Raw genomic sequence first — 20,158 nt, 5'->3', positions numbered from 1 at the left:
TGATCGGAGCTATATATAGTATATATCCCATACAACCGATCGTTCAGATAGAAAGATTTTTGGCATTTACTCCCTTAATTTCTAATATAAAAACGTTAAACTTGGTGATATTTATTCTAATATATCATAGCAGATTTCCTGTAAAAATCATTTCGATCGGAGCTATATATAATATATATCACATACAACCGATCGTTCAGATAAGGGGGTTTTTTGCCACTTTTTATTTTATATTTATCTTTAATCGTTTAGGTATGTACATCTATTCACTATATATTTCTTATCTTATACATCCGATTATTTGGAGATTACGAACGGGATAAGATTATTGTTCAGCCCCATTCATAAAAGGTATTAAGTCTTCGGCACAGCCGAAGAAAGCCCCGTCCTTACTTGTTTTTAATTGTTCTGCTTTGTATAAACAAAGCATAACATCAAGCTCAATTTTTTTAAATGTGGGTCAATTTTTCTATGTAAACGATAAAATGACAATAACAAACAGTTACACATTTGAAAGCTGTGAACTTGAATTAATTTATAGATTAAGCGCAGCTAAAAAAAACTTGCTCTTTACATGTTTATGGCCACCACTTTTTGTTTAATTGTGTGTAGCGCGCTTTCATGTTTTAATTAGGAACCGTTATAATGGATTAGTTGTACATATGTACGTATATGTATATACATACTGGCAGTCATAACTAGATAAATGTTAGAAATGTAAAAAAAATTACATTAAACCTGCTCTTCTACAATAACTACAATAACTTAAATTTAATTTCTTCTTAATTTCAAAAAATAATAATTGAAAAAAAAAAATTTATTTTTTTAAGAGCATTTTAATAATTTTAAGGTTGGAATTTCGAAAAAAAACGGACGATTTTCTATACTGAAAAATGCATGCATATATCCGGAACACTTGCGACAGGTTGCGGAATAATTAAAAGCATACATATATCACTGTCAAACGTCAATCTGAAACACGATAGAGCGACAAGCGGTTATCGCCGATGGGCTAGAGAGCGTAGTAGAACACTTAGAACAATTAGCAGAGGACACTAACACCACAAGTGACACAAGCGAAGCTACAACTCTGATGCAAAATATAGTAACTTTTCTTTTCATAAAATTAGTTCATTTCTTGTATGAAATTTATCGTGTGCAGCTCAGATTACAAAATCCGGGGATGAATTTTAAATCCCCTGCAAAAATTGTTGGATTACGTGTTCCATTTTCTTTATGTTGGAGTACTCTAACAATACTCCTTTGCAATGCGTTTGCGGACCACCATCAGCCGATCATTGCTCGTTTTTTAACGACCGTGATCACGACACGATGACGATCGAACAGAGTTGCCAAAAGCTTTATTGCCCCTCTTCATTTACTTTCATTTTAAATTAAATTCACTTTGATAATTCTTTCCGACATAATTCCTCTTTAGTACTTTGGCATATGATCCTCTGTGGGTGCTCCATGGAGTACTACAGTGAAAGTACTTTGGAAAGTAGTCTCACGTATGTACTCTATGGAATACTCACAAACAAAGCGAGAGTGGGATCACCTACTCCTCTCCTAGGACATCGCAATGTTAATTGGAGCACATTTTTTTGTATGAATACAGATTACATTTGGAGCAGTCCCAAAGGAGTATTCCTTACATTATTTATAGAGTACTCGCGTTTTTTGAAGGGTCATTATAGACTGAATTATCCGAAATTCGAAACACTCTCTGTGAAGTAGAGATACACGCCGCCGATTTCCGTCGTTTTTCGCACGTCGCCGCCGATTGTCGAAAATATCGGCGCGGCGGCGGCGGCGGCGACATTCGACGCGTTACTATGTTTTCTGCCCGTTCAAGACTGTCTAGGCCATTTATTGTTCATCTGGAAAATTCGTCCGATATGGTCGAAAGAGGTATCAACGGATGCGCATGACTGCCAGTTATAAGAATCCGATTGCGAAATTTAACTCTTTAAAATCATTCAAAAGTTATTTAAAAAGCAGTCGCTTTCAATGACAGCTTAACACGGATTTTGCATCAGGCAATTCACCAAGTTATTTAAACATAGCACTAAAAGAAACTTTATATAAAAAATTTAAATGCTCAAATGCTAAAATAACCCAAGTCGAACATATTTTCAAATTGTCCTAAGTTGTTAAAAAAACAAGTTGCCCGAAAAAGGTGCCAATTTAAAAAAAAATTCTGAAACCCGATTGGATGAAAGAATAAGCGAAATCAAGGATGCAAAATCTTTTAGTTGGTTTCAGGCGTTTAAATACTCCTTTGAAATGATTCGCAGCTCATACTTCAGTTGATGATATATGCACGTATGAGAAGGGTTTGAAAAATCACTTTATTTGCTTAACTATAAAATAGCGTCTGAAATGTTAATTTTGATTTTCACGCTTCATCATTCAACACCGAAGTCTCTCGGTTTGACATTTCCTAAAGTTGGCGGCCCTATCCCCAACTAGTTCCTTGAATTGAATCATATTGATTATACCCTATCAACCAAGTTTAAATATCACCTACACGTTTCGGCTTCTGTTACAAATGTGAATACATAGGCACATATACATATTAACCAGGTGAGGCTTTGTCCTTCGCAAGAACACTCAAATTGGTGAAGCAAAAGCTTTGCCAAGACAGTCGAACAAATGACCGTGTGTGTTACTACCCTAACGTAGTGGGCAGTCGAACTAGTCTGAAAACTGAAGCTACGCGGTTATTAACAATGAATTCTTGTATAAAAAGGCATGAAAACAACAGTTTGGACTGGGCCTAATATTAACATTTTTCAACTTAAAATCGGTCGACCTTCATTCTTAGCCCATATATGCCCAGCGCCCCATTTTTAAAACGCCTTGTATTTATAAGTTATTTAAAAAGCTATCGAAGCAATATCAGTTTGGTATTTTTGTAATAAGCGGCAACACCAGCACGTGCTTTGTTTTCAATGTAACCACGGTTGCTACAGCCTGTTTTCATTTGGGACCAAAATTCGTCGAAAAAAAGGACCAAATTTAAAAAAAAAGGACCAAAATTTTTTTTCATTTATTGGTATACAAATAATGTTAAAATCAACAACTTAAAAAGTACAAAACAACACGACGTTACAAACAAGCTAAAAGTGCTTCACTTAAAATTGCTGATAATTAAATACATTTTTTTATCACAAGTGGGCATATTTTTCAGTCTTATACACATACTAGCAGACCCGGCAGACATTGTTCTGCTCTAAATTTGGTCTATCTACATACATTTTAATAAGCTTTTTCCATATAACTCTGCCCTCCCCCTCTTCACTTTTTCTTAATCCTTTTATTCACTCCTCCCTCCGTCCTTTTCGCTTCATATATCTCTATCTTCGTCTCACTCAATCTCTTTCTCAGTCTCCTTCTCCTTCCCTCTTTTCTCTTATCTCAAATTCTTCTCATTCTTCTTCATCATTTATTGCCAGTCCAAGAGGGTGGTATCTATTTTGTTCCAGTCCCATTCCGAGTCCTAGCCCCACTCCGAGTCTCAGTCCCAGTCCGTCTCTGGTCTACTTCCCGGAAAAAAGGATCCTAAATACTAATATAGGCAAATTTATATACCAAATTTCAGCAAATCGAATAGTACGTATGTAAATGGGTATGTGGGTATTATTAATTCATGTCTTTATTTCGGCTTCGCATGCATATTTATCAGTATTGCCAGGTTGATGCGACTAAATCGAATATCACAATGAAAATTACTTTAAAGCTCTCAGCAACAGCTTTCATTTGATATTCTTATTACACATATATTCTAGGGGTATCCGGGTCCACGTTTTGGCCTATATATCGAGACAATAATCACCAGTAGGTATGAAAACCACCCTGTACTTAAGCACTCATCAACAGCTTTCATTTGTTATCCATATTGTATAAACACATTCTAGGTGTACCCGGGTTCACGTTTTGGCCTATATCTCGAGACCCTAGTCACCAATAGGTATGAAAACTACCCTTTACTAAAGCACTCGTCAACAGCTTTGATTTGATATCCATATTGTATAAACTCTGTCTAGGGGTACACGGGCCCCCGTTTTGGACTATATCTGGAGACCCTAGTCACCCAGGGGTATGCAAATTACCCTTACTAAAGCACTCATCAACAGCATTCATTTGTTTTCCATATTGTACAAACACATTCTAGGGGAACCCGGATCCACGTTTTGGCCTATATCTAGAGACCCTTGTAACAAATAGGAATGAAAGTAGTATCGTGGCTAAGTTGCCAAGTTTACGCCAAGTCAAGTCAAGTCTATGCTAAGTATCAGTAATGGGGGCTTTAACCATTTAAACCAGGGCCGGCCAAAAGTTGCACATTGTGCAATTTTAGTTCGTATTTTCACACAGACACTAACGATGTGCGATCACGATCGTTTGCTTTCGCTTGTCACTCACTAAAATCAACAGTGAATGCAAAAGGAAAAGTCCATGCTACTTTTTGGGCACATAATAAGAACAATATGTTGCAAGGTTAAAGTGACTTTTAATACGTTTTAGTTAGTATTATTAAGTTCCTTTGAACATACATTTTAATATTGACAATTTAAATATTAATAATTTATAATAATTAATTAATTATTAATAAATATTGACAATTTAATATAAGTAATTTTTTATACGTTCTACTTAGTTTTATTAATTTTTATACATGTTTTTTTTTTATTTAATAACTTTATGTTTTGAAAATATATATTTCTATCTTTACATTTACTTTGTTTTTAAGTAAATTTTGCATTGAAGAAACACCATACCTTCTTTTATAAAAAAGTTTTATCTGGCTAGCTCGACCTCCGCGTTCTTAGTTATATGAATATAAGTAAATATTGTTAGGATTAGCTTGAAATCAAATAACCAAAGTCCTTTTTAATTTCGAACTTCACATTCCACATTTTCTTTTAGCACACTATGAGGAGTTTTCACTCAATTTTTACACACACTTATGCAATTGTTTTAGTATTTGTGTGGCCGGCTCTGCTATAAAACAACGAAATATTTTTTATGTACTCATTATGCATGAAGTTACTCGAGATAAGCTTGAAGTGTGCTTCAATTTGATGGTATAGAAATGGCAGACGAATCTTTTCTGATTGGAACTCTTTATTTAAGGTATTTATAATTTTAAGCATATAGGCGAGAAACAGCATATACGCTTTTATTTCGGGATCTGACATTAAATTTGATAATTGTATTACACTAACGCCACTTACTTCGAGACACGCACAATGTTACACGACAAAGGGCCCATGTAAAACCGGCCAATAGCTATTGACTCTGCTGGAGAGAGTTACTGAAAATCGATTGCCATTCACAGGGTGTTCAAACAAGCAAATTTTTTTTATCAGTGTTGCGTATTGTTATGAAAGTAAAAAAATTCAAAAATTCAAATCAAAGTACGTACCAAAATCGTGACGGCTCGTCCAAAAAGGAACAAAATTGAAAAAAAGGACCAGCGGACTAAACGGGGTTGGAGCGGACCAAATTTGGTCCAAATGGACCCAAAGTGGCAACCGTGAATGTAACCTTAGTTTATTTATCAAAGTAGTGAAGAGTTATTGGTGTTTTGTACGATTTATGATGTCGCGAAATAATAAATAAGTTTGTGTGGTTCTTTTTTTATAAATGTGATATTTTGTGGTTTACACTAATAGTTTTATCTATGTAAAATGCCAAACTAAAGTAAACAATTGTGCATATTGTTTCTGTGAGCGATGATTTGCCACGACCCATTTTTGGAGCGCTGAGCACAGCTGCTCACATGATTTTATACAAACTCTTTAAGAAAATTTGTTCAGATTTAGTGGATATATCCATTAATTTGCGCTTTCTTTCGATCGAATATTTCAAAATTGTATGGGTATTCCGAAATCGATAATTTAGATTAACTGTTACTGATATAATCGACATATTAGACAATGAAGACGATATTTTGGATGCTGCTGTCTACATCTACCCTTCCGAAAATCACTTGTTAAGTGATGGGTATAGTGACGAAGACGACTCTGTTGAAGGAGATTTGAATCATCAGCCAGGAAATCAATTGCGAGCTGAAGGACAGTTACAGATAGAAAAAGTTGCATTGAATTGAAAAGAGACCCTTTTGGGCAGCAAGATGAATCAGATTCGGATGATAGTGATGATAACGTTCCTCTATCGCAACTAAAGTTATGCTATAAAAGACCAAGAAAGTTAAACAAAAACCACCTCTAGAGAGGGAATGGCAAACCAAAAATCTTCCAACATATGAAAAGCAAGTTCAGAGTAAGCCTGATTTTCTCAACGATTCTAGAAGCATTGTTCTTATTGAAGATAACGAACGTTCTGGGATACCGGCGCTGATACATATCATCCTGGCGTTGCTAATTCCATGCCTAGAGTAGGGTTCGAGCAAATTCTAATATATACGCGCGTAAGCGACAATACTTCATTAGATCCGGGTGATAAGTTTACAAAGATTCTGCCATTGTGGGATAAACTAAATACAACTTGGATGACATATTTCTTGCGTTTTGGGGATATAAGTAATGATGAATCTATGATACCATATTACGGGCACCATAGCACTAAACAGCATATCCATGGAAACCCGATACGATTTGTTTATAAGATTTGGTGAATGGCAACTCTGGTTCAAGCTGAACCTTATAAAGGAGCCTCCACTGGACGAATAAAATAAGCTATATCTTTCCAAAAAAGATCTTTATATCAATGGTATTTCATTTCCCAAGTAGATTTAAAACAATAAATAGGAAAAACTTCAAATTTAAAAAAATGGGCGTGGCACCGCCCATTTTATGACTAAGCAATTTTCTATGTTTCGGGAGCCATAACTCGAAGAAAAATTAGTTCAGAATAGAACCATAGAACATAGAACTTAACACTATTAAGCACACAAAACAAAAAACAACAGCATTTCGAATGTACAGCTGGGTATGTAATGTTCGGTTTCACCAGAACTTAGACTTCCTTACTTGTTATTAAAAGATAAAAACAACGAGTGTTAAGGATAAAAAAGTTTTAAAAGTTCACCCTACTCCTTACAATAGCCATAACTTGACTCTACATATAAGAAAATGATAGTTATTTACTTGACCAGAATGGTTAAAATACAACAAAAATTATCAAAGGAGTACCTGAAGACGCGTCTTGATTCCAGGAAACACAGTCCGGTGGCGGATAATTGTCATTCAATACTATTTAAAAGTTATCTGTTTTCTATCAGCCGTCAATATAAAATTGAGAGCTCAAATTGTTATGTGATGAAATGATTGAACATATACATATGTACATACCTTTTTAAAGAAAATTCTGTTCTCTTTAGTTAAAAGCGGCTGTTGTCGCTTTAAAGCAAAGGAAGCAACAACGGGATTCACTCATAAACTCTTAATCATGGTGAATAGTGTTTCCTACGGCATCATGTCACAGAGGTGATATCCGCAAATTGTTACACTCAGCCTTATAAATGAAGGCACAAAACCGATTTAAATTCATTTTTTCTTGTACATGACGCAAGTGGAAGGTTTGGCTGCTACAATGAACGTAATAATTAGTTACCGTTAGAAAAACACTCGTATAAAATTAAAGATTTTTAGCTTTAAAGGAAAATTTGTTTTCAAATTGAATAAAATAGAAATCGAGAGATTTTTATAAATTTTGCATTGACGTTGCTGTTGCGTTGTATACTAAGAACATCGTAACAAAGTTATTTGCATCAAGACAGCTGTGTGTAAAACTTAAATGTTAATCGGCCCTAACCGTTGAAGCCGTTTAGCACATTTAAAAATTACGTAATTTTCGTTGCATCCCCTCTCCCCCCAAAACCGTTTCCCTACGTCGTCATCCAGACATCGAACATACCAACTTTCACATTTATAATATATGTATGCACGGTTCATGGTTTATATAGATGTTAGCCTAAAAGATTGTGTCTTTTGGTTACTTACAGAACAATTTCGGTCCGGGACCATTACCGTATTCCCCAGATTAAGTCAAGACTGTTTGGTATATTTTTCAGGATGAAAGCGGACCTATTTGGGCCAGTTCGAAGCCGTGTGCGGAATATTTTCGGGACTACTTTTAGAATACCTCAGCATTATATCAGGATTGTGTTCGAAATCGTTTTAGAACTGTTTATAGATTAGATACTTTGAGGCTATTAAACGACTGTTTCGGGATTATTTGGACCCGGGTACTCCTAGAAAGTGTTTATACAATATGGATAACAAATAAAAGCTGTTGATGAGTGCTTTAGTGCAGGGTAGTTTTCCTCTTCAATCACTCTTTATCTATTAAAACAAGCGCATCAAAATCCGTTGCGTATTTTTAAAGGTTTAAGCATTAAAAGGGACATAGGGACAGAAAAAGTGACTTTGTTTTATACTATGTAGTACATCATTACATACCTATATACCTACGCCCGAAATTAAATAACGCAGCGAATGCTATATATGTACGTATGTATGTGTCGCATCAAGCCTCACTCAAAAGCAATTAGCGCGGACAGTTCACAGCGAACAAACACACATACGAATTTTTTGATAAAAATGTTACTTTTGTTTAAACAATTTGGCTGATATAAGAAAGGAATCAAGTTTTTTTTTGATGCAGATCGAAGGTAAATATTTCAAAGTTTTACTGAAAAGTAGAATTTTTGAAATCCATCCATCCGTTTATTAGTTATAGCTGTGTAAACAAAAATTTTATGATTTTTTGCTACATTTTGGCAATTTGCTACGCCCCTATAACATATATATATTCAAATTATATTAACTGTACCATCTCACGTAGCTAAGCTTTCAAATGCAAAAAACCCTTTTAAAATCGGAGTATTCTGTGTGAAGTTATGTGCATACATGGCATTTAGCGCCTTTATTTTATAAGATTTATAGAAGATAGATATTTTTTTTTGATAATAATGGAGAGGGGTGTGGGGGGCAAAAATATATTTGCACCGGTCTCAGGAAAACCTCACTACGCCACTGGTCCGATATGACCCTATTTCCATATACCATATGACTCATATTATATACATTTTTCCTGAAAAAGATTTGAACTGATCTTAATAGTTTTTTGTATTTTTTGTTGTTATACAGCTTATTCGGAAAAGTCTTACTAAAAGTTTTGAAACATTTATGAACGGTTCTCTAATATTTTGGGAAACATTTCTAAGAATGGTTGTTTTCCTTATGCAATTCATTTAAAGTCTTTTATTAAGAAACGCACGAACACATGCATATATCTTATCTGAGATGCTCACAAAAGTAGGCAATCATTTCAGCAACTATCACTCACATATAGACGCGCATATGAGAAGATATAACGTGCATTTGTAGTTATAGCTGGTAACTATGTTAAATTCTAGAAACGCCTAGAAGTATGCGAACCAGGAAATCGAAGAGATTAAAAGATCGCAAGCTGAGCAATCATGGATTCAGTTTGATTTAAGTACGCTATCTGTTGAGAAGTAGAAGTGTTATTGTGAAAGTAGTCTAATAAAGACTACTTTTGATTTAAGTTTGATTTAAGTACGCTATCTGTTGAGAAGTAGAAGTGTTATCGTGTAAGTAGTCTAATAAAGACCATTTTGCACTATTGAATATTGGAGTTATTTATTCAACAGTTTAGTGATTCGAACGTTAGCAGAAGGTTGCAAATAAGCGGAATTTCCCAAAATTCGGTGCAATACATTAATTTTCGAACAAAAAATCCTTTTGAATTTGAATTATCGTTTAAAAGAAGCCTAATAAAACTATTTATAAAAACTTTTTCCTACTTCCCTGATTAATTAAATTGAACTATTATATAATTTATTTAACAATTGTTGTTATATCGGCCAACTGATTTGTAAGATCGCGGGTTCGAATCGAGCTCAAGGCCTAACAATAATTATTTTATCATTATTATTGTTATGATAAATTTTTTCTTAATTGAAAAAATTATTAAATTAGAATAGAAGAAAGAAACAATTTCGACAACTGCAATAGCTCGTTGTATGGATCCATTTCGGGAACTGCTAAATTCCTTCATCGGAAACGTTTAGCCGCCGCTGCTATAGCCATTCAGCCATCACAGCGGCTTTTTGTTTGTTTTTATTAATCCTACTTCTATTCTGGTTCTTGCCAATTGATATTCACAACACTGCGACATCTGTTGCAGAATGAATGTGAAAATTGGACTTGTTTGATGGTAATGCTGCCATAGTGTCATATTTTATTGGAACTTTTTCCCCGTGCTCTGGGATGTATTAACAATTTTTGTTGGTATATCGGCCTACTGATTTCTAACATCAACATAACGCTATAATTTATTTATTTTTTCACTATTGCCTAAATATTGCATATAAAAGTATTAATATGCTATTTTGCATGAAATTGCATTTTCTAAGCATTTGTACAAAAATAAGCAAAATTTCATTAAAGCTCAAATGCAGAAAATAACTCAATGTCTGTCATTTTGACTTCTTCTCTTCTTAATTTTCGTCGGGCAAAACAAAAAATATGCGACAACAAATTACGAAAAATAGGAAGAGACGAAATGGTCGAGCCCAAGAAATAGGTACACTGGCAAATTGTAGTTCTGCCCGACAAGCCCAGCTGGCGTCTCTTATATCTATGCTCTTTGGCTAAAGTGCGATGTTCTCACAGTTATCGATTATTCGCAGGACATGAAAAGGCGAAAATTGTGCGAATATATTGGTAGGCTTTGAATTATTATAAGAAGCATTTGAAATATATTCATATCAAGTATATAAGCATACAACCCATTACAAATTTTGATATAAAAAAGCTATGAAAATCGAATTGATTTTAAATAATTGCATCTAATTGCGCTTTAATTAAAAATTAACATTAGAAACCAAATTGAAATTGACGCTGCAATTCGATCAGAATTTTAACCCTTTTCTCGATATCGAGAACAAAGTCCCCTTTTCCGTTTCGTAAATTGTCTTCTAACCTTTTACCTTGCGGAAATACCATTTTTTTCTAATCGTTCTCTAATATAAATGTTTGTTGGGATATAGCATATTAAAATATTACACATCTAAAATCTTATATTCAGGATTCCCCCATACCGTGAACAAAGATGTTAATACAGGAAACATTTCATTTGTGAAAAATGCTGCAAGTTAAAGATTATTTTTCGAAACATTTCGTTATACTTATAAGGTGTTTTGACATGAATTGTTCCACATATGTTATATCTCAGTCGGTCCAATAGATGTTTCTTTTTTTTTAGATGCAGTTGTAGACCTCTCTGGATTAAAATTGAAACCTAGTTCTGCGCACTCATTTTAGCGAAGACCGGTATAATCTAAATTTGAAAACTAACCGTGTACAAGCGTACCCGGCAGAGGTCGTCCTACCCGCGTATTTTAAAACTGGATTTCCCTACCTTCCATCACTGTCTATATCATCGAACAGTCTACAAATTTACTACTTTTTATCCATTTCTCCTTCTTATTCCTTTCATTTCCTTTTACCCTTCATTTTCACTCCTTTGTCATTGTAATTACCCCCCTAATTTCCACTCCAACTCTCATTCCATGCTTACTCCTTCTTCCACCCTCTCTATCTCTCCTACCGAAGCTACCTCATATATGGAATCTATACAGCAAATACTGGATAACCCTTCAAATAATAACGGATATATTGCGGATATATTACCGCCCCCACCTAAATTAGTATACGAAATATAAAGAAAGCAAACAAACAATAATTATTGTGTCAAAAAAAATATCGATCACAACTAAAAACTTACAAATGTCGAATAAATCAAAAGGTTATGCATGATCCATGGGTCAACTATATGGTTGGCCCAACTCACCAGCTAATTTTTTTTTCATTTCTCTAGAGTAGGAGTTGTCAAAATTAGATGGCAAACTCAAATTAAAACCAACACGTCCACAATATTTTTTTACAACTTACAAAATCTGCCAAGTTTTATGTTTTCATTCCATTTCATTCGCCACCACCAGCACGCAGATTTTGACAATCTGAACAAAGGTATTGTTGCTGCTGTAGACAGGAGCCAACCATATAGTTAAGCCATGAAATGATCAACAAACTTGATTTAATGTTTAAAAGAAATTTCTTTGAAAAAACTGTATTAGCATTGTTCAAGTAAGGGTGAGGTCGATGATTGGCCTGGTGGCCCACTATCAACAAAAATGTTCATCAGCACAATTCCATCGTGTAGTATTCGACTTTACGATACACACTGCCAAACACAAAGTAATAAAACACTTGGGGAAACTCGAATTGTTTTTGTGTATTTTGTTTGTCACGATATTACACAGAAGTCTTAGTGTGCATTGAAATACACAAGACAAGCAACTTAGCGGGCATGCACGAATGCGCGCACTACTCGTGTACACTACGAAGGAGTTTTGTGTTTCGCTCCGCAGGCAATCAGGGCAAGAATCTTAGTTGGCGAAGGCTTGTTTGTTGAGCAATTTGTATGAAACTTGGTACATATGTAATGGTTAGGTTAGGTTGAACTGGTCGGTCCATGAGGTTCTCACATAGACTGAGTAAGTCCGTAGTGTTAGCAAAAGTTTATTTTAGCGACCAAACTGAAAAACCCTTCCAAAATCCAGGGCCAATGTTATAAATAACTCCGTCCTCTTTCTACGACTTAAGCCACTTGCCGCTTCTAAATCCGACAGCTGTATCACTCGTAATAGCTGGCGTCTTAGCCTGGCAAGTGCAGGGCACGAGCACAGAACGTGCTCGATCGTTTCCTCCTCCAACCCGCACTTCCTACATCTGTATCAATGACCAAACCTTATTTAAATTCATGTGACGCCAGAAGGCAGTGTCCAGTCAGAATACCCGTCATGAGTCTGCTGTCCTCTCTTTATAAGGATAGAAGCAAACTTTGTTAGTCACTTTACAGCTCCGCGCTTGAACCCACGCCTTTCCCGCTTGGTCGATAATGTGCACCTCTCGCCTTCTCTTAATCTCGCACAATATAATTAGGACGTCTACGGAGCAAACTTCAGGGGATGCGCCCTTTTCTGCTTTTTCATTCGCATCTATTCCCATATGCCCTGGGACCTAATATACATATTTACTTCTCCCTGTTTCCAGAGACTGCTTACACTCTAACACACTTTTAGATACTGTGCTGTGCGAGATTATTGCCTTAATTGCTGCTTGGCTGTCAATATAAAAGTTAACACGGTTGCAGTTTAAGCTATTCTCTTCCAGTATTTCTACTGCTTTGGTTACGGCTAATATTTCCGCTTGGAAAACACTACAGTAATCTGGCAACTTGTAGGATCTGTTTATTTCCGGATCAACATAGTATACCGCAGACTCTACTCCTTCCACTACCTTGGAACCACCTGTGTACACATGTATCGCCTCGTCCGCCATTAGAGCACCCTTCCGCCAAACATCCACCTCTATCTTGGCCTTAATATCTCCCTTGAAACGCAGATAGGGAATCAGGTAGTATGTTCGTCCTGTAATTGACGGTGCTATGTTACTATGGCCATAAGATACAGGGTCCCTAAACTTCTCCGAGGCACTGAGCCTGGTTGCAGTTGTTAACGCTATGTTCTTTGCTACCAGGTCTACAGGTGGAATGTGCAGAATGGCATACAGTGCAGCCGTCGGGGTTGTTCTCAGGACTCCCATAATGCTAAGCATTGATAGTCTGCCTACTCCCTCTAATTTTTTGAGGTAGGTTGTTTTCTGTGTGGCTTTCCACCAATCAAGAACTCCATAGAATAGAAAGGGAGGACGATAAACCCTACGTACACCCCAGCATACTCGTACATGCAAAAAGTGTCGTTGAGGTCTTCTTCACCCTCTCTTCCACGTTGGACGATTCCTAGATATTTTGTGCAAGATTTCTCCTGTAGGGTCAATCTTCCTAACTTTGGCCTGGTCCAATTTTGGACCTTGTACCTGTTTGTAAACAATATTATATCTGTCTTCTCCGCGTTGGCTGTCAACCCGACATTAGATGCCCAGGTATGAATATTCCGAAGCGCCCGATCCATCAAAGAGCTAATCGTTGGAAGGCACTTTCACTTATGACAATTGCAACGTCATCTGCGAAATCCGTTGAAGTTGAACGAGTCTCTCTTCGAATCGCCAGAGCACTTGGTTGATGACCAGCTTCCACAGCAGAGGTGATAGCACCCCTCCGTGCGGCGTGCCCCTAACCACTGATTTCGTGGCCTCATACAATCCCCATTGTGAAGTAATCTTCCTGGCTGGATGTACTTTAATGTAATTAAGACCATCCAAAATCGCCCATTTAGAAACATTATCGAAAGCCCCGGCAATGTCTAAGAAGACTCCTAGAGCATATTCCTTATATTCCAGGGCTTTCTCTATGCTTATTACCACCCTATGCAATGCGGTGTCTAACCAATGGCCTTTGGTGTACACATGTTGTGTTTTGGAGAGCAGCTTTTTATCCACGTTGGATTTTATGTACACATCTATCAGCCTCTCGAAGGTTTTGAGCAGAAATTATGTTAAGCTAATGGGTACATAGTCTTTGGGATTCACGTGAAGGCGGTACATGATTCAGTCTTATACACCCATCGAATATTATTTTAAGTCAGGTGCTGTCTGCTGGCTTTTCCATCTACCGATGGGAAATATGTATCGAAAAGCACCTCAAGGGATTCCTTACTATTACGTGACCATTCCCCGTTCTCTTTCTTTATTAGTCCCTGGATTATGTTTCCCCTTGCTAGGACTTTTTTCAACCTTGGTGTTTCGCTGGAGCACTCTATGTACGCACAGAAACTTTACATGAGATTCTCTTCGCTCTGGATATTTCATGCTTGTAAATCCTCAGTGGATCCCTGTACTCGACCTTTCCAAAGTCTTTGCTAGCTTAAGCATTTCTTTTACTTGTCTTCTTAGAAGACTCAGCTCATTGCTCCACCATGTCGGCTTTGCTTTTCCTCTGAATCTTCTTAGCATGATCTTTTGTACGCAGTCATAAGCGTCCTTGTTAGGAATTCATTAGACTCCTGCATTTTCCCCACATTGGAAACCTCTTTGGGTTGTACCAGTTTTGTTTCTACCTGTTTCTGGAAATTCATCCAGTTGGTTGACCCAGGGTTTCTAAAGGGGAATGCTGAAGCTGATATGCGCATGGTCGGAGAATGATGGTCTATCAAGAACCATCCAATAATACCTTGATATATCACGTTCGGAGCTCAATGTAATATCAAGAACATTGCTGGATGTTGGACTAATGCATATAGGGACACTTATCCTTTTGCCTATCTGTCAATTGGTTTGCAGATTTTAACCAAATTGAGATTCGCCTCTTTAATTCGTATATCCTCCTTCCCACGCATGGTGGTGGCCATTTGCATCCGCGCCTATGACCTACCGCCCTTTGCGCACTTTGTCCTGTACTAGCTTCTTGCAATCCGCAGCATGGGACATGTATCAGGATACCAGGATAATTGCCTGCTTATTCTTCGGCTCAACGGCCACCACTTCGTCTAGAAACCTTTCCTCGCGATGAGTGCTACGGCTCTTGGATCAACGCCACTTCAAACGAACCCTCCTCAAGGATTAGGAGGAGTTCGCTCGACGACACTTTACTGTGTTGGAGGTTTATCTGTAAGACTCGCAGCACCATTGGGCTGTTTGTCCCCCTCCAGCAACTTCATCCTGACGTCTTCGTCCACCCTTGCCCTTTTGGTTAAAAGTTTCCGAGGCCCCCTTCAGCCTCAAATGCGATTGGTATCTTCGGGACTTATTTTCTCGGGTCGTAAATGCTGTGCCGGGTGTTTCTCTGTGCGACTCGCAGCACCATTTGGCTGTTGGTCCTCTTCTAACACCTTTCTGGTGACGTCGGCTGCCTCCACCTGTCCTTTTTCTCTTGGGCTTTTGAGGACCTTTTTGACTTCGCCAAATTCTAGCGTGTTAGGATTGTTATTCTTCTTTTCCTGAGTCGCATGTAAGTTTCGGCTGTACCCAGAACATTTTGCCAAGCTGCATGTATAATATATCCTTGTATTTGTATGAGTTTCTAAGCGGGTATTACCCTTATTGCTTTAAATGTATATAATTTTATAATTTATTTAATAATTTGGAAAAAATTTAAACATCGTGACATCAGGACGGACAAGGCGACAGCTGTTTCGATTAAAAACTCATACAAATAGACAACATTGTTTAATTCGTTGTAGTTCTATAAAATAGAACAAAAGCAACATCAAGTTTCTTTGAAACCCGCCTTACCAACGCATAACTTTTCCATATGATGCCATACGAAGTATGGACTATGAATAAAGAAAATATGCAAAGAAGGCAATTGGGATAAGGTTTACAACAACTAAGGCATGACGTGGCTGAATGTGTTTGTAACACTTCAACCATCGTAGGAGTGCGGGTTCAAATCCCACTCCCGGGAGAAAAGGCTTTGAAGAGATTTACAAGGTATAACCAAAACAGCTATCGCCTTGTCCGTCCTGATGTCACGTTGTTTAAATTTTTTCCAAATTATTAAATATCCTTGTATTGTTTATTTGGAAGATGTAGAACTGACCTTCCTCTGTATGCCGAGATACAGTAAGTACCTTCCAATCCTGTGTCGGTATGTTCGCATTTTGATTCTGCAAAAGTCGCAGTGTATCCTCCGACTTTTACTTTTGGTACCTTTACTTTTGGTACAGTGGGGATTTGCGTTTTATCCACCAACTCAAACCAGGCGTTCGTACCTTGCCTTTGGAGGTTTGGAACCACTTCCAACCACCGCAAGCTCGCGAACTTGTCGCACGCTATCATCTTCACACCATCATCTTCGCTATTGGGGCCCATCCCACTACTTCCCGAGGTAGCCCGGTACCGGGAAGCTCCGTTCTCCAGAAAAAAATTTCAATTATGCAACAAGTAAGGAAGTCTAAGTTCGGGTGAAACCGAACATTACATACCCCAGCTGTACATTTGAAATGCTGTTGTTGCTTGTTTTGTGTGCTTAATAGTGTTACAAGGCTGCGCAATAATACATATACATATGGTTCTATTCTGAACAAATTTTTCTTCGAGTTATGGCTCCCGAAACATAGAAAATTGCTTAGTCTTAAAAGGGGCGGTGCCACGCCCATCTTTTTAAATTTGAAGTTTTTCCTATTTATTGTTATAAATCCACTTGGGAAATGAAATACCATTGATATAAAGCTCTTTTTACAAAGATATAGCCTATTTTATTCGTCCACGATCCTTTTAAAAATCTTTTATATAAAAGTGGGCGTGGTCCTTAACCAATTTCGTTAATTTTTCTTCATAGCATTCCTTATAGTATAGGCAACCTCTCTGCCGAATTTTGTTACGATAGGTTTAACGATTTTTGATTTATGATTACTAATATTTGTAAAATTGATTTTATCACGAGTGTCACGCCCATTTAAAATTTTTTTTTTCAAATTCGTATCGACAGTCTCAATATCAGTCCACATGTCAAATATCAACATTTTAGGTGTATTATTTAATAAATAATCAGGTTTTTTGTGTTTTACAAAATGTATATATAAAAAGTGGGCGTGGTTATCATCCGATTTCGCTCATTTTCAATACCAATATATTCTGGGTCCAGATAAGCTCGTGTATAAAAATTTGGTGAAGATATCTCAATAGTTACTCAAGTTATCGTGTTAACGGACAGACAGACGGACAGACGGACATGGCTCAATCAAATTTTTTTTCGAATACTGATGATTTTGATATATGGGATTCTCTATCTATCTCGATTCCTTTATACCTGTACAACCAACCGTTATTCAATCAAAGTTATACTACCCTTTGTACAAGTACAGCTGGGTATAAAAAGAAATTCGAAGACAAAAATTGCAAAGTGTCTGCCCAACAAGATGGGCCAATGTTATGAAGCGGTATCCACTTACATTGAACTTCAGCCAGCAATAGTCGAAGCCTTTGAAGAGATAGCAGAAAGAAAAAACTACAAAGCTTCAGCACAAGCTTCTCAGTTTCAAGCTGCTATTTCTAGCGTGCAATTCCAGTTATTGCTGTTGTTTTTTCAGCGATAAGGACATTCCCCGAAAGCCTTGGGGAGTGTTATCGATGTTGATGGTCCTTTGCCGGATGCAGATGAGGTACGTTCCGGTAACAAGCACAATAAAGGTACCAGCCCGGCCATCTTGGGAAACGATTTGTTATGACCACGTGAAACCTTCTAGGCTATACCGCCCTCCCACCCCCTTGTTCCATCAGGAGTTCGGGGTCGCCAGAGCCTCGGCTGTTAATTAAACGGGATTCGCCACGAGTAGGTGAGGTTGACAATTGGGTTGGATAAGCTATTTAATGCGCTGGCAACCCCTTGAGAGAGTTGCGCTACACAAGAAGCCACGCATCAGTAAACATCAATTAAATAGATGCAACGTTGATACTGAGAGCGTCGGAGATTATTATAGAATCGCATTCGATATTCCATTCCTTGATGCATTCATAACTCGTTATATGAAACACCAACTAATTTTCGAAAATTTCGGTGTTTTGTTCCCCAAAAATGAATAAAACGCTGAAAAATGCAATAAACTGTATGAATTGTATGAAAGTGTTGTGAATTGTTCCAAAACCGAGTTTACAATGGAAGTCAAAATGTGGAGAAGGCGAGTCGATGGGCAGAATTTTAAAAACGTGTTTGATGCACCCACCCACCTCAATACAATTTTGATGATTACCTACAAAATTTTTATGCTATATTTCTTATTTATCTTATTTTTTCAGAGGGTGAATCCAAATGCTTTCGAACATTCTGCCCTCAGAAAGTTAAAATCATACTAGCGGAATACAACCAGTCAAGAACGTTTGAATGGACTCGCTTCATTGAATATCCATATGGATATACCACTTTCTGTAAACGAAGTACTAGAAGAGTTTTTCAAAAAATCTATGCGATTATTGGGAAATAGTTATGGGAAGAATTAGTTTTTTTATGCTGTGTATGTTTAAAGCTTGAATATACAGCCATATTTTACTGACCGATTTTGGCTACGAACCAATTTTCATGTCATAAAAAAGGTACGAAAAATACCTCCATCTACACCATCTTCTTCAATTTTGTAATTATCAAGCTTGAGATGCCCATTTTACAAGCTGAAGCAAATTTAAACTATTTTTCGTACGTTTTTTACGACATGAAAATTGGTTAGTAGCCGAAATCGGTCAGTGCTGATATTCTTAATAAAAGTGCATATGTTAATTTATTTAAGTTTTACCAGCAACACCGTCATTTTAACTTTGGTACTTTCTATGAACGTCTTCACGGGTGGAGGGATTTGAACCCGAAAATCCCCCCGTAAATCCGCCACTGGGCACGGTCCACATAACACCCTGGACTAACTAAGCGTTCATTTGTACTTTTCTGTATTTATTCACTAAAAATACAGTCATAGTACACATATAAATTTGATAACACAATTCAGCTGTGCAAATATACATACATACGTATGTATATATAAACAAACAATTACTAGGAAATTTTCTTAAGAAAAAGTATAGCAAAATGTTTTGTCAAAGCCACGTGCGTTTTATGTCGCCGGAATATGCGTAAATATGAATTGTTTGTTTAACTAATTAAAAATTTCCATTATAGTTATTAGGATCCTATAAAAGAAAATTTACATGGAAATGTCATTATAAACGCTTAATAAGCTTTTTGTATTTGCCATAATTGTCATAAAATTGTCACATTACTACACTTCCTTTTTGCTATAGTTTGCTGTCATCTTTCACCCGATATATTCAGACCAATTCTAAATATTCTTGCGGAATTTTGTTCTCGCGGATTTTTTTATTCCCGCGGAAAAATTCCTCCAATTCTGTTCTCCTAGGGAGAACAATAATTGGGGAACAGGAATTTCGAATTTTCGAAGTCAGCTGTTTTGTCAATTGAAATTTCGTTGCACATTTCTTATTTTGTTTAAAAGATTGAAAAGTTTAATTATTGTTGCAAATTTGTTGGAAATTAAGAAATAAAATATAAACAATGCACAGTATTAATTGCATTTCATGTGGTATTCACTGAAATTAGTAATGAATTGGTTTCACAGCAACATCAACAGCGGAACATAAGAAGAAGACGGCCGCATAACACAAATCTGCCGGAGTTGCCTGCTTTCGTT

At 36.8% G+C, this 20,158-nt stretch overlaps 2 protein-coding genes across 11 annotated transcripts in view; both read left to right on the top strand.

Annotated features, from left to right (window-relative positions):
* The window catches only part of LOC137237334 (glutamyl aminopeptidase), a 152,890-nt gene that overhangs the window by 17,234 nt on the left and 115,498 nt on the right, over positions 1 to 20,158 (top strand). The window contains exon 1 of one of the 9 annotated variants that reach the window (XM_067760857.1): positions 5,084 to 5,139. The exons of the other annotated variants lie outside the window; for them this stretch is intronic. Coding sequence (XP_067616958.1) covers positions 5,099 to 5,139 — 41 coding nt within the window. The 5' untranslated portion in view covers positions 5,084 to 5,098. Of the gene's footprint in view, positions 1 to 5,083; positions 5,140 to 20,158 lie in introns of those variants that run through there. 9 annotated transcript variants of the gene reach the window in all.
* The window catches only part of LOC137237337 (uncharacterized), an 84,537-nt gene that overhangs the window by 44,801 nt on the left and 19,578 nt on the right, over positions 1 to 20,158 (top strand). The window contains exon 4 of one of the 2 annotated variants that reach the window (XM_067760863.1): positions 18,762 to 19,004. The exons of the other annotated variant lie outside the window; for it this stretch is intronic. Coding sequence (XP_067616964.1) covers positions 18,762 to 18,768 — 7 coding nt within the window. The 3' untranslated portion in view covers positions 18,769 to 19,004. Of the gene's footprint in view, positions 1 to 18,761; positions 19,005 to 20,158 lie in introns of those variants that run through there. 2 annotated transcript variants of the gene reach the window in all.

Source organism: Eurosta solidaginis, chromosome 1 (genome assembly GCF_040869045.1).
Source record: "Eurosta solidaginis isolate ZX-2024a chromosome 1, ASM4086904v1, whole genome shotgun sequence".
NCBI lineage: Eukaryota > Metazoa > Arthropoda > Insecta > Diptera > Tephritidae > Eurosta > Eurosta solidaginis.
The sequence above is the reverse complement of the archived record's forward strand: the minus strand, read 5'-3'. Positions and strand labels throughout refer to the sequence as shown.